General features: G+C 37.3%; 1 protein-coding gene across 3 annotated transcripts in view; it reads left to right on the plus strand.

Annotated features, from left to right (window-relative positions):
- Nucleotides 1-23,256, plus strand: part of NHLRC2 (NHL repeat containing 2) — a 53,179-nt gene that overhangs the window by 21,724 nt on the left and 8,199 nt on the right. Inside the window, exons 5-11 of one of the 3 annotated variants that reach the window (XM_059661477.1) lie at nt 1,198-1,327; nt 12,489-12,588; nt 15,928-16,159; nt 17,027-17,149; nt 18,027-18,233; nt 19,121-19,346; nt 21,839-22,125. In XM_059661477.1, coding sequence (XP_059517460.1) covers nt 1,198-1,327; nt 12,489-12,588; nt 15,928-16,159; nt 17,027-17,149; nt 18,027-18,233; nt 19,121-19,346; nt 21,839-22,110 — 1,290 coding nt within the window. In that variant the 3' untranslated portion in view covers nt 22,111-22,125. Of the gene's footprint in view, nt 1-1,197; nt 1,328-12,488; nt 12,589-15,927; nt 16,160-17,026; nt 17,150-18,026; nt 18,234-19,120; nt 19,347-21,838; nt 22,126-23,256 lie in introns of those variants that run through there. The other 2 variants (XM_059661479.1, XM_059661478.1) reach the window with 2 other exon arrangements.

Here is a 23,256-nt window from a genome sequence, read left to right on the forward strand (position 1 = left end):
TTTAAAAGACTGACAACATTATATATTGGCAAGAATGTGGAGCAATTGGAACTCCCATACGTTGTTGGTGGGTAGATTGATAGCTGGATAAAATATGTAATAAAGCAAGTAAGTGAAATGGTGGTAATAAGTGGTGTGTGTATAGATCTTTGCTGCAAGATTCTTTTAACTTTTTTCTAGTTTGAAAATGTTCATGGTAAAGTGTTGGCGGAAGGGTCTCAGGAGATGAAACCAGAGCTTTTTTTCCCCCAGTAGAATGCATTAATTTTCCAATGTATACAGCAGAGGCAATATAATGTAGTAGAGCTAGCACTGCCTGTATTCAAATCCCCAGATCCTGGACTTACTAGCTATAGGATCTTGAGAAAGTTACATAATGATCTGTGCAATAATGATAATCATAGTCATTAGGATGAATGGATAGATGACACCTGGATCAGTAGCTGGCATATATTAAGCTGTATATGTGTCATTTAGTAGCCAAGCATAACTGAAATACATTTAATTTCAAGAAATGTGAATTTTTTAGATTTTGCTTTAAAATTTCACTTTCTTTTAAAATATTTTATAGTTAAAAGAAGATCAACACCATTTCTGGTAGAGGCATGATGAGATGAGGGGGGCAGGAGGGAAGTGGGGGCATGGACAGGTGAGGAAATGAAAAGGACTGAGTTCTGTGCTTCTGAATAACAAGATCACCCTATGCTTAATTAAAACTTTTTTAAGCTTTTAAATTTTTATAAGATAATAGACTTTATTTTTTAGAGCAGTTTTAGATTCATAGCAAAATTGTACATAAAACACAGTTTCTTTCCCCCCATCCCTGCAAGACTCCCTCACCATCAATGTGATACATTTGTTACACTTATCGAACCTGCACATCGTTATCATGCAGAGACCATCGTTTATATTAGGGTTCACTCTTGGTTGGCACATTTTGTAGGTTTGGACAAATGCACCATGACATGTATCCATTGACCATTGTAGCATCAAACAGGATAGTTTCACTGCCATAAAAATCCTGTGTTCCACTTATTCATCCTTCTTTCCCCTTAATTCCCAGGGATTTATACTTGTTTGTTTTTAAAGAAAGTATTTGTATTGTTAATACCTTCTATATGTTTTTATTAAAAATCTTCATGTACAAAAGAAAATAAAAGGTAACATGCATTGCATACAACATCTTCCTTTCTGTAGATTGACCTAGAAGCTGAGACGGTGAGCACTGTAGCTGGCATTGGTATTCAAGGTACAGATAAAGAAGGTGGAGCTAAAGGAGAGCAACAGCCCATTAGTTCCCCATGGGATGTAATTTTGGGATCATCAGGTATGTAAACTTCTAATACTTAATATAAGTAAACATTGTTTCATAAATGTAAGATTTTAAAAAGATGCTGGGGACATTCATTTGGATTAATTCTATTGCTAGTAATTTTATACTTTTATGCCTGTGTCTTGAGATTTATTGTATAAAAGCAAAGCCAGCAGTAATGTATACAAGATGGAATATATTTTATATAACATGTAACATTACACATTATGTTTTATGCACAAGATAGTGTATATATTATTCTGAATTAATGTTAAAGAATCTCAGTTTAGCTGCAGCTTTCAATTAATGTAGCTCTGAATATTCTTAAATTAGGATTAGTTTCAGAACTTCAAACAATTATTCATGAACTATACCATTTAACAATGTCCTTTTTTTTCTAGTTTGAAAAATAAATTTAAAAGTGAGTTGCTTTTTTTAGATTATTAAAATTTGTATTGAACCATGATAGCTTCTTTTGAGCAATTTGAAAAAAACACTTTTGCCCTACTGTATTATGTAGATATTAATAATGAATAAGATTGACATTATCTTTACAATCTTTGCTACCTATATTAATTGACTATAAGATGACCCAGGAGCATAAGTCCTTACTTCTCATTGGCCCTCAGTGATACAGGGATGGTTATCTACATATCTACAACCAGAGTAATGAATAAAAGTAAGTTAGTAGAATACACTGAAAATAGAATTTGTGACTAAATGGTTTGGATGGTCTTAATATATTTATAGAGTGAACTAGACGCCTAGTGCATGAAATTTGTGCACTCGGGGGGGGGGTGTCCCTCAGCCCGGCCTGCGCCCTCTTGCAGTCCAGGAGCCCTTGGGGGATGTCCAACTGATGACTTAGATCTGCTCCTCGCCAGCCATAAGCCTGGCTCAGGGCTTCTGGCTGAGCGGCACTCCCCCTGTGGGAGCACACTGACCACCAGGGGACAGCTCCTGCGTTGAGTGTCTGCCCCCTGATGGTCAGTGCACATCATAGCAATTGGTCATTCCACTATTCGGTCGATTTGCATATTAGCCTTTTATTATATAGGATAAGCATCAGTTTAGTTGAATGGCTTTACATCTTGAGATAATTTTTTATCATGATGCCAATTTGCTTATAATTCAAAGACCTTGATTTTTTTCATTTGATTAACTTTTTATAGAGTTTTTAATATTCATAAAATAACTGAATGAATTTTTGGTACTACCTGTACTTAATATGTATAACTTGGAGATTTTGCACAAGTTCTTTTTGAGATTTTCCTTTTTGGAATTCTATGTCACAATAATCATAGTGGGGAAGGAGTTGGGGTGGTAGAGGGAGCAGTACGTCCCAGGTGCAATCAATAAGAACATAGATGATCTATATATATAAAAGCCTAAGCAACCAAACAACCGGTCGACTAGTTGCTATGACGCGAACTGACCACCAGGGGGCAGACGCTTAGCTATGTCATATCTGCTTACCTACTGTTATTAAAGCAAGACACATAACTAAGCTCAAGGTTATGGGGCAGGAATAGACACCTTTCCTACAATGAGGCCATGTCAAGGGTGTGGGTATCTAATATTATTACAGAGGAGTAAAGAATTGAGACCAGTAATTCAATCTGTCACATATATCAGACTTTATAGGGCTTATAAACAGGATGTACTTTATTGGATGCTTTACTAAGTTGGGTTTATTTAATGGCCAAGGAGTGCTTAAATATTTTGCTAGGCTAAAAGTTTTTCAGGCATACTTTATAGCATGGAATTTCTGGTTGGTTGTCTTGTATTGAGAATGCACCCAAAATGCTTTCCAAGGAAAATCTTGGCTCTATTGACAAGTACTCTCTCAGCTTCCAGCTGGAGTGACATGCAATCTGAGGATTGTGTCATTACTAAGCTCAGTTTTCAGTAAAGGAAGCGAGTCCTACCTTACTTAGCTCAACAGGTTTTTATAAGCATGTAGTTCTTCATTTGACTTACAGCTTAAAATAGCTTCACTCAGGTACTTGGCAAGAGGTGTATTCTTGAATACACTTAAGTTCGACACCTTCTAAATTCCTGGCCAAGAGAAAAAGGTTTCCAAGCACTGTATGAAGGACTTGTAATCACAATGACTACTCTAGCCTGAGAGCTTTTAACCTTGAGTCATATACCCAAGGCATTCCTGGTTAGGCTTTGTAAGGTACTTAAACTTCACAGAAATTATTTTCAAGATTTGGGGGAATTGGTCAGATTCTCATCAGAGTTTCAAAGTGGTATGTTACCCAAAAACATTTTAAGAGTCACTAATTTAAATTACTCTAAAATCTAATCCTGGATTAATGTATTGTCAGAGTATGGGAAATTAGATCATAAAATATTTCTTACATTTGTTTTTACTAAACTACTTTTGGCAACATGTCATTCATTAAAAAATATATCAACATAAAATCACATTCATTTATATTTTTATGTTTGTACTAGAGGCCCAGTGCACGAAATTCGTGCACTGGGGGGGGGGTCCCTCAGCCCAGCCTTCACGCTTTCCAATCTGGGGCCCCTCGGGGGATGTCCAACTGCCCACAGGGATCAGGCCTAAACCGGCAGTTGGACATCCCTCTCACAATCCAGGACTGCTGGCTCCCAACCGCTCGCCTGCCTGCCTGCCTGCCTGATTGCCCCTAACCGCTTCTGCCTGCCAGCCTGATCACCCCCTAACCACTCCCCTGCCAGCCTGATCGATGCCTAACTGCTCCCCTGCCGGCCCGGTTGCCCCCAACTGCCCTCCCCTGCAGGCCTGGTCCCTCCCAACTGCCCTCCCCTGCTGGCCCAGTCGCCCCCAACTGCCCTCCCCTGCAAGCCCGGTCACCCCCAACTGCCCTCCCCTGCCGGCCTGGTCACCCCCAACTGCCTTCCCCTGCTGGCCTGGTTGCCCCTAACTGCCCTCCCCTGCAGGCCTGGTCCCCCGCAACTGCCCTCCCCTGCCAGCCATCTTGTGCAAGAGTGTGATGGTCAATTTGCATATTCTTTATTATATAGGATATCTGTTTCATATATGTATTTCCTCAAAACACAGTCCTATAGGATTTCCTGTTTTTACTGTAGGAATTGTTGATGGTTTCAATGTTTACCTTGTAAATAACCTATATGGTTTATCAACTAGAGAAAGTTTTTTCTGATCTCAGTATTATAGTTGTACTTTTTCCTAGGTATCAAGTTTGTTTTTTAGCTCCTAGAAAATTTAAATGTAATAATTTATTGTGTTTGCATTGTTGTATTGATTGCTAAGAAACTCACACAGATTTATCGTTAGCAAAGGATAATGGAAATATGACATCCAGTTTTTAATAGTGTGACTGCGTCTCTCTTTCCTACCCTATTTACCTATTGGTCCAACTTTCTTACTGATTTTAAATGCATTTATCTTAGTAGGGTGTATTTCTTTGTAAGTTACCTGACTCCTTTGTGTAATAAAAGTAGACTTAAATAAATACAGTAGAATCCCTTATTGAAGTGATTGGCTATGATAATTAAATTGTTAGGGGGGGAAATCTATTAAACCAGAATGACAAAACTAAAAATGCTTTGTTTTAATTTAAAAACTATAAATGTACATTTTTTTAACCCATCTTTGATGTAGGACTACCCCTAATTGAAAAACAATTTGACTTAGCTACTTTTTGTTTTTTTAGAGAGAGGTAGGGGAGAGGGATAGAGAGATAGAAACATCCATGATGAGAGAATCATTGATCAGCTGTCTCCTGCACACCCCCTGCTGGGGATTGAACCCACAACCCAGGCATGTGACCTTGGCCAGAATCGAACCTGGGACCCTTCAATACGTAGGCTGACGCTCTATCCACTGAGCCAAACCAACTAGGGCTACGTTTCTTTATTGAGTCTTTTCAAAATATCCAACTTTATTTTTATAGAAACAACTTGCTTTTTGCATTCAGATTGAATTGGTTCATATAAATTTAAATTACATAATTGTACACCTACTTGAACAGATTTTGAATTAAACAAAATTTGAAGGGGATTGTGGCTGACAAAAATTGTTCTTGTAAATACTTGAGTTTTAAAAATATTTTAATAATTTTATAAAATGTTTCGGAAATGCTACCATAGTTAGGAATTTGAGAGTGGAATTATCAGGAGTAAACATAATGAAAAATAGGCTAGGTATTGTGTTATCTTCATACATTAGGCTGTTCTTCAGTGCAAATAATGAATCATAGATACACCTAGCTGCATAGACAAGTATCAGAAGGAATCTGTTGAGTGAAAAAAGCTACAAAAGAGCCTACAGTATGATATTTTTTACAGAAGGTTTAGTAGTAAGCAAGACTAATTATATCTTCAGAGATCAATCCAGACTTGGTAAAACTAAAAAATAAAAAAGTGAAAAAAAATTTTTTAGACTGGTGGTTCCTTCCGGAAAGAGGAGGGGTTATAGTCATAAAAGGATGCATGAATGTTCTTTCTTGAGCTAGGTGGTTTGCGTATGGATGCTTAATTATTAAGCTTTATAATGAATGCATCCATCCATTCGTATGCATATTTAATTAAAATTAAACCTTACAAAGGAGCAAAATAGGTTAGGTAAATAAAATGAAAAGTAACAAGGACCAATGCATAGTTAAATATATATACCCTATCAAGAGACCCAGTTAATAAATAATGGGACTTGAAATACCCATTATAATATGTAAATGTGTCTGTGTATTTTAATTCTGAATACTTAACCTAATTATGCCATTACAGTGATAAAAGCATCACTCCAAATATGGTCAGAACTACACAGTGTAAGAAAAGTAATTACTAGGTACAATAAATTCATTTTCAGCAGAAACTCTGCCACGTTTCTAAAATGCATGACTTCACTCTTGCCAGACAATAACTGGAGAGATTTTTCATCCTAAAGTTCAGAACCCCACTAGTAACTAAGTAGACTTTACCTGATTTAGAATCATTTATAGAAAGGATAATATGCCCAAATCCCATTAACCTTTCTTGGCCTTTTAATCAGTATTTTCCCTAGATAGAAGTTTAGCTGTTCTTATACAACCTTTTATGATCAAAATTTAACTATTTAGTATGTTAGTCTTATAATCTACAGTGTTGTAACTTAAGTGCTTAGATAATACGGTTCTTGGAGTTTCGTTAATATGCTATAAAATACTATACAATACATTTATCCTCTAAAAATAATCAGATGATACAGAATTTTTGAGGAATAAATTTTATACAGTGTAACTGGTGAGTGAAAAAAGCAAGTTACAAAAGCTTAAACTAAAAGCAGTTGTATTTATAGGCCTAAAATTTGAGAGATGATTCTTGTACTATCTTATCACATTGAATTGTGTTTTTAAGGTTTTTTAAGTCTAATTAATGAGGTATAATTTACAGAAAGTAATATTCACCCTTGTTAGGTATGAGTTATATGACTTTTGACAAACATATTTAGTCTTATAACTATTATTGCAATCAAGATACAGAATATTTCCATCACCCCAAAAGTTCTCTCATGACCCTTTGCTCAGTCTTCCTCCCATCACCTCCAACACCCTCTCCAACCATTGGCAACAGTGCATTTCTTATGCCTGGTTATTTCATTCTGTACAATGCTTTCGAGATTCATTGCTGTTGTTGCTGGTATCAATAGTTGGTTCTTTTTTTATTGTTGAGTAGTATTTCATTGTTTGGCTCTGCCACAGTTTATTCATCAGTTGATAAACATTCCAGATACCTCTAGTCTACAGCAATTATTAAAGCCTGTATAAACACATGTGTATAGGTTTTTATGTGGACATAAGTATCTATTTCTCTTTGGAAAATGTTTAGGAATGAAATTGCTGGATCATATGATAAATGTGTAATTTTATAAGAAACTGCCAAAGTGCTTTCCAAAGTGGCTCGTTTCTTAACAGTCCCGAGAGTTCTAGGTTAATATTGCTTCTGCCTAAAGAACTTCCTTTAACTTCCTTTAACATTGGCAGATGGCTGCTGCCAATGATTTCTCTTGGCCATTTTTAGGGGAAGGGGAGTGTCTGGAAAAGTATTCAGCCTTCATTTTTGGAAGATATTTTTACTCCATATATGTCTGGGTTGACTTTCTTTTTTCCTTTGATACTTTAAAGATGTCATTTGATTGTCTTTTAGCTTACATAGTATTAAATAAGAGGTCTGATTTATTTCTTTTCCTAGTTCCTTTGTGTATAAAATGTGTGCTTTTGCCCGGCCCTCATGGCTCAGTGGTTGAGCATCAACCTATGCACCAGGCAGTCATGGTTCGAATCCTAATCAGGGCACATGCCCAGGTTGCGGGCTTGACCCCCGCAGTGTGTGGGGTGGGGGAGGTGCAGGAGGCAGCCGTTCAATGATTCTCTTTCATCATTAATGTTTCTTTCATCCTCTCCCTTCCTCTCTGAAATCAATAAAAATATATTAAAAAATAAATATAACAAAATAAAGTGTATGCTTTTTTTCTGGCCACCTTCAAGATTTTCTCTTTGGTTTTCAGCAGTTTGACTGATATGTCTAGGAGTTATCCTGTTAGAATTCTTGAGTCTATGATGTGGTATGATGTCCTTCATTATCTGTGAAAAAATTCTCACCCATTATCTCTTTAAATATTTTTTTCTGCTCCTTTCTCCTCTTTCTGGGATTTCAGTTACTCATATATTAGACTCTTGATATTATACCCAGCACTTTTTACATACTGTGCTCTTTTTATTTTACCCTTTTTTTCTCTTTGTGTTTTAGTATGAATAATTTTTATTGATTTATCGTTAGGGTCATTGTTTTCTCAACTGTGTCTAGTCTGTTGATGAGATTGTTGAAGGAATTTTTCATCTGATATTTTTATAGGATTTCCATATTACTATTTCTTAGATTCCATCTATGCTGAAATTTTTTACAAATTTAGGTAGGCCACCTTTTTCTCTAGATTCTCTAACATAGTAGCATAGTAATTTCAAAGTCCATGTTATATAGCTCCAGATTTCAGGTAATCTTTCAGTCTGTTACTGTTGATTGCTTTGTTTCTTGAAAATGTGTGGGGGTTGTTTTTTGTTTTTTGGTTTTGATGAGGGGTGGGTATGTGTTTATTTGGGTGAGGGTTTGTTTTTCTTTGCGGGGGTGGGGAGGCAGGGACAGGGAGGAGGGGTGCTGCTTACTTTATGTTTGTCTTTTCAATTTTAGCTAAATTCCAGTCATCTTGTGTGGAATTAGAGGGGCTGAGATCAATAGTATTTATCCAACTATTATGGGAGGTTGAGCCAATGTAGTCAGAAGCTGGGCTGGGTCTGGGTGTTACTATTGCTGTGAGTTCTGTCAGTTCACCATAGCTTTTGAATTCCTTTAGCTGTGGGCTGGTGTTGCCTAAGCATGGGGACCTAGAGGCTGGGGGTGGGGGGTTCCACCTCGGCTTTCAGTCATCCTGTACAGCTCAACCACAGTGGTTCTCTTTCACTCTTGCAGCTGCATGACAGGTGACCTGTTGCTGTTTGTCATTCTCTAAGGGAGTGTTCTCTGTTGTTCTGAACAGTCTCAGTCTTAGGACCCCTGTGTGCCTGTGGTCCAGGAAAGGAAATGGGAGCTTTTTTTTTTTTTTTTTTCATTGTTTCTGTTCCGTTTCTCTCTGGCAGCCAAACTCTGCCTTTAATCTGTGAGTGGTTTTGAAGAGTTTCCTCCTTTCCCTCCAGCAGTAGGGAACCCCTGCTTGGTGTCAGTATGGAGTCTTTGACCAAAGACAATTTCCTGCCCCTCTCCCAGAGATGAAGAGATGTTTTTCTTATGCCCTCTTCCAGTCCTCAAATTAGTCTTTTCCTGTGCCCGGGGCTTTGTCGCTTTTTCCTAGTGGCTTAAGGCCTTGCTTCGTAGGAGGTTTAGAGACTATGGAGAAAAACTACACTAATGGATGATTTCACAGATGCTATTATGAAGGTTCTAGCCAGTGGACTTTATTTTGATCATAGTTACTTAAAATAACAGAATATTTAAAAGCTGGATAAAAGGTGTTTTTTCATTTCTATATTTCATTTGCCGATTTATTTCTGCTTTCTGAAACTATTTCAGTAATCCTTATTGATGATTATGAGGGGTTTTGACTTTCCCAAACCTTTTTAGCTTTTGGCATTATCCTTTTTTATTTTTAATTTGTGACTGTTGAAAGTCAGTGGTACTAAGTGTGCTCTTAACTTAAAATGGAAATGTTCGTAATTGTTAGAAGGAACAAAAGTAATACCCTACTCAGTGATACAACTATGTGCTTTAGATTTTAAAAACCAGGATGAATGGTATAAATTTTTTAAAATGTATCTTTATTGTTTTACAATAAAGTATTACAGATGTTCCCTTTTTTCTCCCTATTTACCTCCTCCACCCCACTCCCGCCCCCCACCCCAGGCTTTCACCACATTATTGTCTGTGTCCATGGGTTATGCATATATGCATATAACTTAGTGATACAGTTATGTGCTTTAGATTTTTAAATCCAGGATAAACAGTATAAATTGTTAAAGTGACTCTCATTAGTTTGGTAGACATAAATGCCAGACTACCTTTTTTTTTTTTTTTTTTAATTCTCAGATTTGTAAAAACTCTTCAGTCCTCAGAGAAATGATCAGGCAGAGTAAAAACTTCTTGAAAGACAGTGTAGCATGCTGGTTATGAGCATGGACCCTGCAGCCAGTTTTACATCTTAGTGTGGTCGTGTGACTTGGACAAACTACTAGACTCTTTATGCCTCAATTCCCTCATCTAAATTGAAGATGCTAATAGTACCTATCTCAAAGGCTTATTGTGAGAATTATGAAAATATATGGAAAGCACTTAGAACAGTGCTTATACAAAGAAATGATTAATATATCAATGTTATTTTCATTCTTTGCTATAAGAATGGAGTCATTTCATAAAAGTCACAAAGAGATGTTACTAAGCTGAACCAAATCAAAGATGGGAAGGCGAGGGACTGGAAAAAATATACTTGTAAAAGATTACTCAGCCAGAGGCCATAGGGAGAGGAGGGCATAAGGAGTGAAGCTGAAGTAGAAAGCCATGGTTAAGTTTGATTAGATGGCTATTTGTGATCACACGTGATACTGCACTTGGGTACTTAAAGCCAGAGCTAAATCCATGGGGCAGAGGCAAAAGGGAGGAAGAAAAGAACAGGCCACAGAAGAACTGGCCAGAGAGCATGGGCTGCCTTCTGTATCTCTCCATTCTGATCAAAACACTGCTGATTTGTAATCAACTTCCTAATGGAGTATTCCAGTTTTAGCTGTGTGAATTTCCACGAATTATTTAACCCCTGTGAATTTTACTTTCTTTATAGAGATGATACTAGACTTCTTAAGGTTGGAAGGCATTATTAAGTTACTAAAGGGAATAACTCATGTAAAATGTTTATCATCTCAGGACCTTAAACATAGGAAGTGTTCTGGATGGTTATCATTTTCATCACCATCCCCACCACCATCATCAAGTGATAGATAGAATCCCAACATCTGAATTTTGACCTGACACAGCCTGGTCACTTCTTCTCATTTCTTAGGAGTTTAAAGGAAATAAGTATACAGAAACCAGGACCAAACTAATACTTATAATATGAAGTGTAATCTTCATACTTTTTTGCTACTTTTTCTTGTTGTGCTAAATAAGTGTTTATAGCAGATATCCTTGTCTAATTTCTACTCTTAGGGGACTGTCTTTATCAGCTTAGGCTGCCATAACAAAATACCAGACTGGGGTTGCTTAAACAACAGACACTTAGTTTCTGACAGTTCTGAAGGCTAGAAGTTCAAGGTCAAGGTGCCAGCATGACTGGGTTCTGGTGAGAGCTCTCTCTTGGCTTATAGTCACCTTCCTTTTTATCCTCACATGGAAGGGGCAAAATAAAATAATTATGAAAAGCCTTTGATCTAGTTTTAAAATATTAAACAGAGACTGAGTCCCCAGAATATATGGAATGCTATTATCACTTTTAATGCAATTTATGTTTATAACAATATTTGACTATGAAAAAATTAAATTGAAATAAACCGCTTTCCTTTATATTTTATAGGATAGTAATTAAGAATGCAGAGAAAAGGCAACATGTAAAATAGATTTTTCTGTTGGATTGCCTGTTCCGATTCCTTCCTTCATTTACTAGCTCTGTGATCCTAGCAAGTTACCTACGCTCTTTCATCTTCAGTTTCTTCATCTGTAAAAAGGACATAATAGCACTACCTATCTTCCGGGGCTTTGAGAAAAGTTCACTGATGAACTCTGTAAAAGGCTTGGCGCATAGCAACCACATTCATTGAGAACCCTCGTCATCATTTTTGTTGTCAAATTGAAAGGCACTTGAAAGTAATACAAGTTAAGGAAGAAAAGTTTCTTTTAGATACAAACTACTTGAAGTTAAAGAAAATATAAGTAAAATATCCTTACTAAGATAATTTCTTAGAGCATGTGTCTGACCAAATGATTTTAGTTAAAATATCTCAATTACATGTAAAAGTAGCCTTAGAATACATCTAAAATTAAAATATTTAAATATTTAACAAAATGAATTTGAGAAATAGAGCCTTGTCACATTGTAATAAGTTATAAATTAATTTTTACAACTATTTGTTCATTTTAATTGTTTAATTTTAGTAAACAGCTATATTATACTCAAGCTTTTTTGAAAAAGTTTTCTAACCAATTAAACAATTGATTTTTAAATAGCAGTTGTGATGTATATCTAAGTCTAAAAGTTGATATTGTCGCAGATATAAACATTTCTTAAAATATTAAAATAGTGTTTTCATGAGAAACTGTTACTAAAGCATATAATTTAGGTGGTTAGTGCTGGTTATTTGACTACCAATTTCTTAGAAAGTATGTGCCAACCCATTTCTTTTATCACATAAAATAAAAAATCAGATGTTTGAAAACATTGTGCCCCGGATGCAGGGGCATATTACTACTAAGAATACATTGGATTTCTGTGAATTTACCAGTACATTTATAAGTCTAAAGAAGTATGTCTTTCACAAAGAAAATAGAAATTTTTCAAAAACAACTTAAAACATTACAATATTTTTATTTTCTTCTATCAGATGATTTATAAACATATTACTGTCTTCCCTTAAATTTCTCAAAAAAAATTGGTGTTTTTCTATTAACCAAAATATGTACATATTATTTACTATTTACTTTTATAAAGGTTCAGAGGTCCAAAGAGATGACATTCTGTGGATAGCCATGGCAGGGACTCATCAGATATGGGCACTCCTACTGGACTGTGGCCGACTACCAAAGAAAAAGTAAGTGGCAATATCTCTTTTGGGGTAAACTGCACAACTTGGAGTTCACAGAATTCCCTTTCACCAGTCTCCATCCTCTCGACACTTACTGTACTGGTCAGGAGGTGCTGGGATACACTACCATGACAAACAGCCAGATTCTCCGTGGCTTAAGACAAGGCTTGGTCCTTTGCTCACTCACTTAGGTGCACCGGGAGCACTGCTCTGCCACACAGGCTGATGCGGCAGCCACCATCTAGAGCTCTGCCAGTCATCCTGGCAGAGAGAGAGGGGCAGTGAGTCCCTTAATACCTCTTAAAGCTTCTATTCAGAAGTGACACATCACTTCTACTTACATGTCATCAGCCACAGTCAGTCTCACGACCACACCTCATCTAACTTCAGGGACCCTGGATGAGCAATCCCACTGAGCGTCCAGAAAGAAGCCTGGAGGCATTTGGTGAGCACTTCCTTTTGACTCGCAGTGCAGGCATCCCCACTCGTTAGTCCAGGTATTTGAGTGCTATAAAGCATCGTGGTTAATAGCTCGGTGTTGTAGTCAGGCCTGAGATTGAATCCTGGTCTGCCATTTACTATCTGTGCGAGCTTAGGGGAGCCACTTTAACTCTGAGTTCTTATTTATACTTCCCTCTTAGGTTTGTTTGAGCATCAATATGTGTGAAGAGCTCAGCCTAATGCCTGGCATATTCAGCAAATGTTGTAGCTTTGTTGTCACTGGTGGGGATATAAAGGTGAAAAAGTAGTGTCTCTACAAAGTTTCTTATATCTTTTTCGATAGAGCCTTTTCTCTTCTTCCTAACACCCCACGTAGAACTGATCATAGTCTTCCCTGTGATTTCACTGCACTGCTTATGTAGTTATGTCACTGCCCTGGTAAGTTTGTCTTCTCTTCCCCTCCCCACCTCTCTCTTTTCTTCTGACTCTCCTTGTCTGTTTTTGGTTGCACTTATTTGTTAACTTTTTTGTCTTACTAGACTGCCTCTGAAAGGAAAGAACCCCTTCTCATTCATTTTTGTGTTCCCCATACCTGGCACAGTATCTGGTACATATTAGGAGCCAGTAAAGGTTTGCAGAATAAAAAAATGAATGAAAGTATTAGCCAGAAAGACTGTCAAGTCACCATAGAAAATGCCTGTCATCCTGATTACCTTTATCAATAGAAAGGAGCAGTTGTATGCATAATCCAAAATATCAGATATATTTCAAATAGTGTGTATGTGTGTGCTGTGTTGTATGATGTTTGCAACAGTTAATTCCTCTATTTATTAAACATACTGTATGCTAGCCACTATGCTAGGCAATAGGAATGAAATATACTCACTAATTAAGAATAAAATGAAAAGATATGGTTGCTGTCCTCAGTGAGCTTACAGACTAAGAACCAGATTAGCAAACAAACAAGACAGTTGGGGAAGGTGCTGTGTATAAAAAATTTACTGCAGCAGTCCTTCAACTTGAAATTGTCCCTTGTGTAAGTAAGAAGAACACCTGATATCCATCAAGGAAGGCTTCCTGGAAGAAACGAGTAGACTGAAACCTGATAGAGGAGTAGGACACAGACTGGGAGAGTGGAGGTTTTTCAGGCAAGAAATGACTCTATAGTCATGTCAGTAGAAGCCATATCACCAAGTGCCTTGTGAGCCCTTTTAAGAGATTTTAACAGTACTCTACATGCCTTTCTAGAAAGTTTTAAGCTGGGAAGTAACATAATAAGAACTGTTTTTTTAAAAACACTGGGGACATTTGGAGAGGGACAAGACTAGACACATAGATAGAAGTGAGGAGGTTATTGTAATCCAGGCAGGAGATAATAGTAGCCTAAACAGTGAAGTGACCAAACATTTTCCATGAGACGTAATTTTAAACAGCAGAAAGAAATAACAGAGATGGCCAGAATGTTCTAAGTGATGGCTGTGTTGGACCTAAATGGTCAAGAGTTGACTAAATACCAAATAAGTAGAGTGTTTACTCTCATTCTTTTTAGGAAAGTATCCACCCAGATCACATTGACCTGTATCATAATTTTAAGGATGTTTTATCTTTGTTACTGATCTTTGAGTGGGAATGACTCCTAACATTTTAGAAGTTACTGTTTCCACTCTTTCTACCTCTTAAGGGAACTCCTTTTTAGATTAAGACTCCTTGTAGTAATTACCTTTAATTTATTTGTTTGACATGTTAGTTATTACCTGTATTTCTCTGACTAGATTTTTCCCCAGTTCCTTGAGTAAGTGGCCATATTTTATACACTCTCTATCCCTTTGCCTCCATCCTCTGCTCCCTGCCTAACTGAGCTTTGGGAACATATCAACCAAAGAGTGACTGATGGTCATTTTAGACTTTTGTATATTATGCCATATTTGGATGTGATATGCATGGAATCTCATTATTTTGCTTCAAAGTCAGCTTCTTCTCTTTCCTTACAATCCCTCCAGCATAAATTCAGAAACTATTGCGTAAAACTTTCTCTGCATTACATAAGGAATCCTGCAATAATCCTTGAAGTAGAAAATTCCCTAGTGTATATAAGAAATTGATTTGCATAATTGATTTGTTAGAGCAGCATAATCATCCTGTATTTGTTTCTTAAAGTGGGTAATGCTTGAGCTGGTTGTCTGTTGAAATAATCTTTCAGTCTACTGTGTATAAGAAAGCAAAACTTTTTTAAAAATGGAAGCTTAAGCTTTAATCTATCAAGAGCTAGATCAGGGGTGGGCAAACTTTTTGACTCGAGGGCCACAATGGGTTCTTAAACTGGACCGGAGGGCCGGAACAAAAGCATGGATGGAGTGTTTGTGTGAACTAATATAAATTCAAAGTAAACATCATTACATAAAAGGGTACGTTTTTTTTGTTTGTTTGTTTGTTTGTTTAGTTTTATTCATTTCATAGTTTGCCCACGGCTGAGCTAGATAATCTTTTTAATTCCCTTTCAGGACCTAATATTGTATGAATCTAAGAAGAAGTTAAAGTGGGATCCAGCTGTACCTGTCCCTGAACATTTGGAGGGGAAAAAAAAAATCTATACCATCAATGATACAATCACTATTCTTGTAATTCTAACCTTGTCAGGGGTTTCCTGTCTGACCACTGAGAATAGTTTCAGTTTTATGTATGTCAAAAATGTAGAAAGGTCCCTACACAGTGGATAAATAAGTTAGTTAACAATAAAACTACAGTGAAAACTGACTTGCACAATTTAACTGAGTCAAGATCACTAGATTTTATTTTTTTTACACTGCTTACCACCATTGATTTCATCATTAACACTCATTTGTTTAATAACTAAATTGGACACATATAACAATGTTGACTTCACCCATGAATTGTCTTTTTCAGTGACTTAAAAAAAGGAACCTGCCTTCGGTTTGCTGGAAGTGGAAATGAAGAAAATCGAAATAATGCATATCCTCACAAGGCAGGTTTTGCCCAACCTTCAGGTCTCTCTCTGGCCTCCGAAGATCCCTGGAGCTGTCTGTTTGTAGCTGATAGTGAGAGCAGCACTGTGAGAACCGTTTCACTGAAAGACGGAGCAGTGAAGCACCTTGTAGGAGGAGAAAGAGATCCCATGGTAATGAAATCCCTCCTGCACAGTGTGCCCAGACACTTAAAAAAATGCACTTTTCTGAACTGTGAATAGTTCTTAAAATTTGGGGGAGAGAGTGTTCTTGGCCTATCCATAGATTAAAGTGTAAGTCAAGTCAAAGGAAAGGTGAATATAAAGAAACAAAAACAAAACCATGTAAGAAAAGCAAACTCACTCTAGTTGATTATGTATAAACTAGAAGCTCGGTGCACGAAATTCATGCACGGGTATGGTCCCTAGGCATGTCCAGTGATCAGGGCCCATCAGGTTCCCCGCCCCCTCCTTCCCGCATGCTGCCCACATGCCACCAGTGTGCGGTTCCCCCCCCCCTCCTCCTTTCCCCTCGCCACCCGCACTCCGCCGCCGGTCACCTGCCATGTTCCACACCACCCCCTGGTGGTCAGCACACATCACAGCAAGCGATTGAACACTCATTTTCCCAGTCGAACTCCCAAGGGGACACTTTGCACATTAGCCTTTTATATGTATAGATGTCCAGACTTCAGAGAGAAAGGAAGGATAAATATTTATTAATAAGAGGAAAGTGTAAATTAGATATTTGGCAGGATGGTATAAAGAGTACCAGATTGGTCACCTTGGCCTGTTCCTGACCAGATGTGTGATTATTGTCAATAAAACTATAAAGAACCACACAATAATACAAGTTCAAAATTCTATCATTTTTATTCTAGTCTGAATCAAATACCCAGCCCTATTTGTATGAAATCAGACCTTTTCCCCTTTAACTTAAGCAGCATATACAGCCATCTTCATTTTCACTTTAAATGCTAACACAACACTGTAGAAATTTTAATATGAGCTGTGTGGTTTTTTTTTCCTTTTTTAAAAAAGAACTTATTTGCTTTTGGTGATGTTGATGGAGTAGGAATCAGTGCAAAGCTTCAGCACCCCCTTGGAGTAACGTGGGACAAGAAAAGGAATTTACTTTATGTGGCAGACTCATACAATCACAAGGTGAGTCTTGACAGAATTATGTAACACCTTGCTTTTCATCTGTTGTATTTAAAATGCTGAAAAACCTGAGAGCCTCCTACAGTTGCCACTCGAAAACATAAAGAGGAGCAACAGTCTTTGACAACTATATATAAGACCTCTTTTCTTGGTCCTTTCTTTGCAAAGAGGGTATGATGGTACTCTGAGCTGGGGAAAGGACTAGTAAATAAAACATGCTTCCAATGGATATAGCCAAAATTGGGAATTGCAACCCATCAAAACTGCTTAGTAACAAATTCAGTAAATAAGGAGAAGGTAAGTAGTACAGAAATTAATATGTCATTTAACAAATGAACATTTTTTAGTTGCATAGTTGTAGCACCTATTAGTAAATAATTCTGTTAAAACAAAATTAAAAGCATTTCATTTATCCAACTATTCCTATTTTTATTTTTTATAAAGTTCGTGGAAAATTAATATTGATATTTTGTGATGAAAGACTATAAATTTAATACAATTGAGACAAAGGAAATCATTAAGTTTAACATAAGTAGCAAATCCTCAGCCAATGTTAGATGCTCATGAGAAGAAAGTCAGTCCAGCCGTATCCCATTTTGAGAAAAGAGAATAATATTTTGAAACTTAAAAAAATTTCATCCAAGTTTATTTCCAGAGGGTAAGATGTAACTGGGGATTTTACATGGTTTTCAGTTCTCCCCTTAGACTATAATTTGAATGTTTGGCTTTTTCAAGAAAATGTAGAAATGCCTATTTTCCTATGATTTTTTTTAAGAATACTAATAAGCAAAAATTCTCTGGCTTGCTTGATACTGTACTTTTCCATACTACAAACATGAGCTTGAGTTTCAGACATATGATTTTTTTTCATTCTTTTTAGATTAAAGTTGTGGATCCAAAAACAAAACAGTGTACAACATTAGCAGGAACTGGAGATGCAAGTAATGTCAGTTCCAGTTTCACCGAGTCGACCTTTAATGAACCAGGAGGCCTGTGTATTGGAGAGAATGGCGAGTTACTATATGTAGCAGACACAAATAATCATCAGATTAAAGTGATGGATTTAGAAACAAAAACGATTTCTGTGGTAAGTAATCTTAAAGTATACCTTAAAGGTACCATTTTATGGGTGACTTTAAGATCTTTAGCACTGACTGCACTTTTGGTTAGTCCGTGTCCAGTTGTGAAAGTGAAGCATGTAGGTAGAAGAGTACATGAATGTCTGTGTGAAGGATATCATACTATTTTCTTTAAGTAAAAATTCCATTTGTGTCTAGAGTGTTTGAGAAAGATACTGGGAGTTGGGAAGATTTTGAACTTTCAGAAAAGGAAAAAAAAAAAGAGGACTCCTCTGTTTTTAAATATGTGGACACACTGACACAATTACCCTCACATATTGTGTGGGTTGGGTTGTTTAGTCTTATTTTTATTGATTCTTAAATTAGCATGTAATCTTTGTTTCCTATGGTGAATCCATTACCAAATGGTCTTCCTAAGGAAGCTCTAGAAGCCATGTTTCTCAAGACATTGAAAATAAGATAGAAGTTCTCATCAATTTTTAAAGATATACACATGGTCTCCAATAAAATTTTTTAAAAATGCAAGAGTTTGTTTTTCCTAAAATTCTAGGAATTTCCAAGGTATATTATGATGACAATTTGTTTTTATTTTAAAGCATGTAATTTCTTGTGACATAGAGCTGATATATGAAGGGCATCATACAGTTGGCAATGAAAATTATAAGAGGATGTATATTATATCCACTACATTTAAATTGATATCGTCTTAATTTTCTGCCATCTATAAGCATATTGAACAATTAATTCTTTTTCATTCATAAGTGCTGGTAATTTTTTTGCCAAAACAAAATATATTTCTAAACCTCATTTTAGCCTGAAGTCTAAAAATAAACTCTCACTCTACAATTATTGTAAAGTACCGGTGCTGGAATAAACACATTTTCTTATTTCCTAGCTCCCGGTCTTCGGCTCTGGAAATGCTGTGGTAGATGGCCCGTTCCTAGTAGAAAAAGTAGAAAAACAGACAGTACCCAAACTACCGAAATCAGCTCCAGCCGTTCAACTCCCCCCCGTGGCTGCATCTCCGGGACAGACTCTGCAGTTCCAGCTGAGATTAGACCTCCCGTCAGGAACAAAGCTCACTGAAGGGGCACCCAGTTGCTGGTTTCTAACAGCTGAAGGTATGTGAATAATCCTGCAAGTGCAAATATTCCATAAATTCTTGATGTTTAATCTTTCTCATTTGTATATGATGTTTTTACTCTCTAGTTGGGCAACATTTGAGGGAAGTCTTGTGACAAAATAGATTTAGATCTGACCCCACTTTAGCAGTTTTTTTGTTTTGTTTTGTTTTTTAAATATATTTTATTGATTTTTTACAGAGAGGAAGGGAGAGAGATAGAGAGTCAGAAACATCGATGAGAGAGAAACACTGATCAGCTGCCTCCTGCACATCTCCCACTGGGGATGTGCCCGCAACCCAGGCACATGCCCCTGACCGGAATCGAACCTGGGACCCCTCAGTCCGCAAGCCGACGCTCTATCCACTGAGCCAAACCGGTTTTGGCTAGCAGTTTTCTTTAGTCTTTGAAATTCTTTTATCTCTTTTATTAAAAAACAGTGTAACTCATCCAAAAGTACTCAATCATAATTGCCTGCATTTGCTACTAGGCAAGTCCATCACCTGAAGCTGACCTCTGTGGTCTCAGAATGATAGGTCCTCCAATGTAAGAGCTGTGAAAGGCACCTTCTATTATGAGGAGGACTGATGGCTCAAAGAAATAGTGATAATAATAACTGCTGATACTAATTATGGTAAATGCTCAAGGACATATATGGAATTTGAACCCAGTTCTGCTTATAATTGGTTTTGTCTTTTCCATTGTGCTACTTCCTCTCAAACTAGCTATAGAGTTGTTAGTCTTAAAAATTAATTTCATTTTTTTAAAAAGAAAGTTCAAAACCCCACCGATTACCCATTTGGATGTTATGAAAGTTTCTAAACCTTACTCTCAGTGTCTGTACTTACCTCATGGTCTGTGGATGAGTACCAGTCCACGGACTATCCTTGGAGTGGCACCATGCTAGAGCACTCCAACATGCACAGCGCAGAGAGAGGAAAGGGACCAGGGAAGCAAGCAGGAGCAAAACCCAGAGAATGTCCAGCTGCGTCAAGAGTTATTAACAGATCAGGTAAGATAAGGACTAAGAATTGATCATTGATTTAGAGAGTTAGTTGATGTCCTCTGAATGATGGAGGTGAAAACAGAATAGGAGAACTAGAGAAAGAAAATCCAAATAACTCAGGAGTTTAGCTGCAAAGATAAGAGGAAATAGAGCAGTTGCTAGAAGAGGGAATGGAGTTAGAGAACAGCATGTTTATCGATGGCAAAGATCCAGTAGAGAAAGAGCTGATGAGATGTGGTGGGACCAGGTGCACAGTAGATTGTGGGCATTTGCACAGTTAGGAGAGAAAGCCCCTGTGTGACCCAGAGCTGTGGAGGGTAGGGTTTGTGGAGGCCCTTTTCTGATGCTTCTGTTTTCTTGGGAAGCATGGGCCATCAACAGAGTGAGTGAGAGGGGAGAGGTTTTGGAGGTTTGAAGAGAGAAGAGGGTCATCCAGGAGGTGAGTACATGAAGGAAAAGCAGTGTGACTGCTGAAGAGCTGGAGGCCACCCATCAAGGATGGAAAGCCAGACTAGTCCACATGGAGGCTGTTTCTCTCCAGCCAAGTGTAGCCACAGGGCGCAGGCAGTGCAGGTGAGTGTTGAATAAATAGTATTATAAGCAGGTCTGCTACAGTGGCAGGTCATGTGCCGTCCACGTGGGTCTCCACAGTCCTTATCCAGTATTCACTGTGTTTGCCACTATGCCTTTCAGTAATAGAATCTCACAGATTCTGTTCTAAAGAATTAAGTTGATTTTCCCCTTTAGTATATATTTTTAAAAACATATGCTTGCTTTTCACTGAAGAAATGACATGAGCTCTTTCCAATTCAGTTCTTTGATTGTGTTATCTTTTGCTTTTCAAGGTAGCATCTATCAAATGTTTTAGAGCTTTCAATTGCTGTTTATTTTATTTCAATATAATAGTATCATTAAGACTTGACTTACCAGTTACTAAGCCTGAAGCCACATTTTCTTCTTTAGAGATGCCAGATAGAATTAATGCTCCATTACTCGCTTCCTACAAGAAAACAGGTTCCAAAGCCATATTTTAAAAGTATGCCATTCAAGTAGAAAAATACAACATTTTTGGAGGGTGTGTAATTGAAAACAAATGAATTACTATGAGCAGAATCCAGGCTAATAATTTATATCCTTTTAATCTAAGAATACTTCTTGTTTGAGCCTATTTTCAAAGTACTCAGTTACTGTAAATTAGATAAAGCTTTGAATGTGTGTTTCAATCAGTGTGAACTTATCAGTTTGTAGTAAGGAATTAGTGACCTGCCTGCCTTACAGCAGTGCTCTCTAGCCGCTCTAACAGACTGGACCCTAACTTTAAAGTAAAATATTAGTTGTCCAGAAATAAATGCTGACTTGTCTCTCATGATCTTCCTCTGTCCTAGTCTCCCACGCTCTTTCACACGTTCTCACTCAATCTTCCATTTCCTCCCTGACCCTCCTCCCTTGTGCCCTCTCACACACTTTTCTTTTGTACGTTACCCAGATCCAGGCTCTGTGCCTTCTTACCTTGGTGCATTCTCAGGCAGCAACTACTGCCCTGCAACAACACACTTGGTGTCCATACCAAGAGAACAGAGAGATCTTGGTAGGCTAGCCAGGAGGAACTGCTGGGTTCGAGCTTGGGAGTCTGGCTCTGGGGTATCTGAGCCTGTGTGGAACATCTCCCTACTCCCCACACCAGAGAGGGCTGAGTCCTGCAGTACTAGGAGGGTGTTTGGAGCTGGCTTTGCAGACAGAAGAGTACTCAGACTGTGACCACTCCTCATGCCTCCGTAATTCAGGCATGTTCTCAATAGCCAGTTTAGCTGCTCTGCCTGTGTCCATTGGCCTGGAAGCATTGCATCATTTGGAGACCACTGTTAATTTAACTTCTCTGTGTGAAATATAGAGCAGTGTATTGATTTTTAAAATAGGATATTGACATGTTTAACTCTACTTTGTCAAACACACAAATTAATGTTGATTCATTGGACTATAAATAGGGATAGTATTAAAGGAAAGTGAAGTAGTTTATAGAGCAAATTCTTAGCTATTTTATCACTTGTCTAAGATATTGGTTTCATTTTTATTGTATAGGAGCAAATAAGATTTTTGGAAATTATTTAATAGGGTACATTTATACACCTATGATTAAAGGACATTTTTTCTTGGCCAGTTATGTAGAAACAGAATCACTTATTTTTAACTAAATTTTGTTCTGTATAATCTTAGTTTTCAGCATATGTGAAGGTTTTAAGCCAAAAACAAACAAACAAAAAATACCCTGCATAAAAACAAAGCACCACTAGCATATTATAACTTCACAAATCACATGTGTGATGTATCTGAGAAATATGTAAAGAAACAGTCTGTGTTTATTTCAAGAATTAGGTATTAAAAAGGCCCAGTTTACTTTGCTGTTTAAGATATAAGAAGTTTCCCACCAGCCTGCTGTTTAGCAAAATCAGACATTCAATAAAACACTCCTCAGTTCAGAAATAAAGAAGGCCAAAGAATTTTAAAGATCATTTTAAAATAATTGTTTAAAAGTTCCTGCATAAAAGCTCTGGATTTAACTCTTTAGGTGCTCACCTTTCCCCTTCTCCTTACTCTTATTTGGCATGTTTTTCTCAAGTTTGATTTTTTAGTCAACAGAATAATAGATGCAGTAAACTAAAGATGGGTGCTCTGAGTGTAGGCTCATCCAGAGGTCAAAGGAAAGAGACAGGAAAGCTAAAGAGTAGGCCTAGAACCTCATCACTACTCAATAGGTGGTTCCATTTTTGCAGGAGCCATCGATCAGTCATTAGATTACACTCAGTGTATTCTACCTAAGACGTCAGGAAAGCGTGCCCTGCACTTCCCATCTGCTGGCTTTTGATCTCTAACCCCCTCTAAAGCTGAATGTGTGTAAGCACGTGC

This window comes from Myotis daubentonii, chromosome 13, assembly GCF_963259705.1.
Source record: "Myotis daubentonii chromosome 13, mMyoDau2.1, whole genome shotgun sequence".
Lineage (NCBI taxonomy): Eukaryota > Metazoa > Chordata > Mammalia > Chiroptera > Vespertilionidae > Myotis > Myotis daubentonii.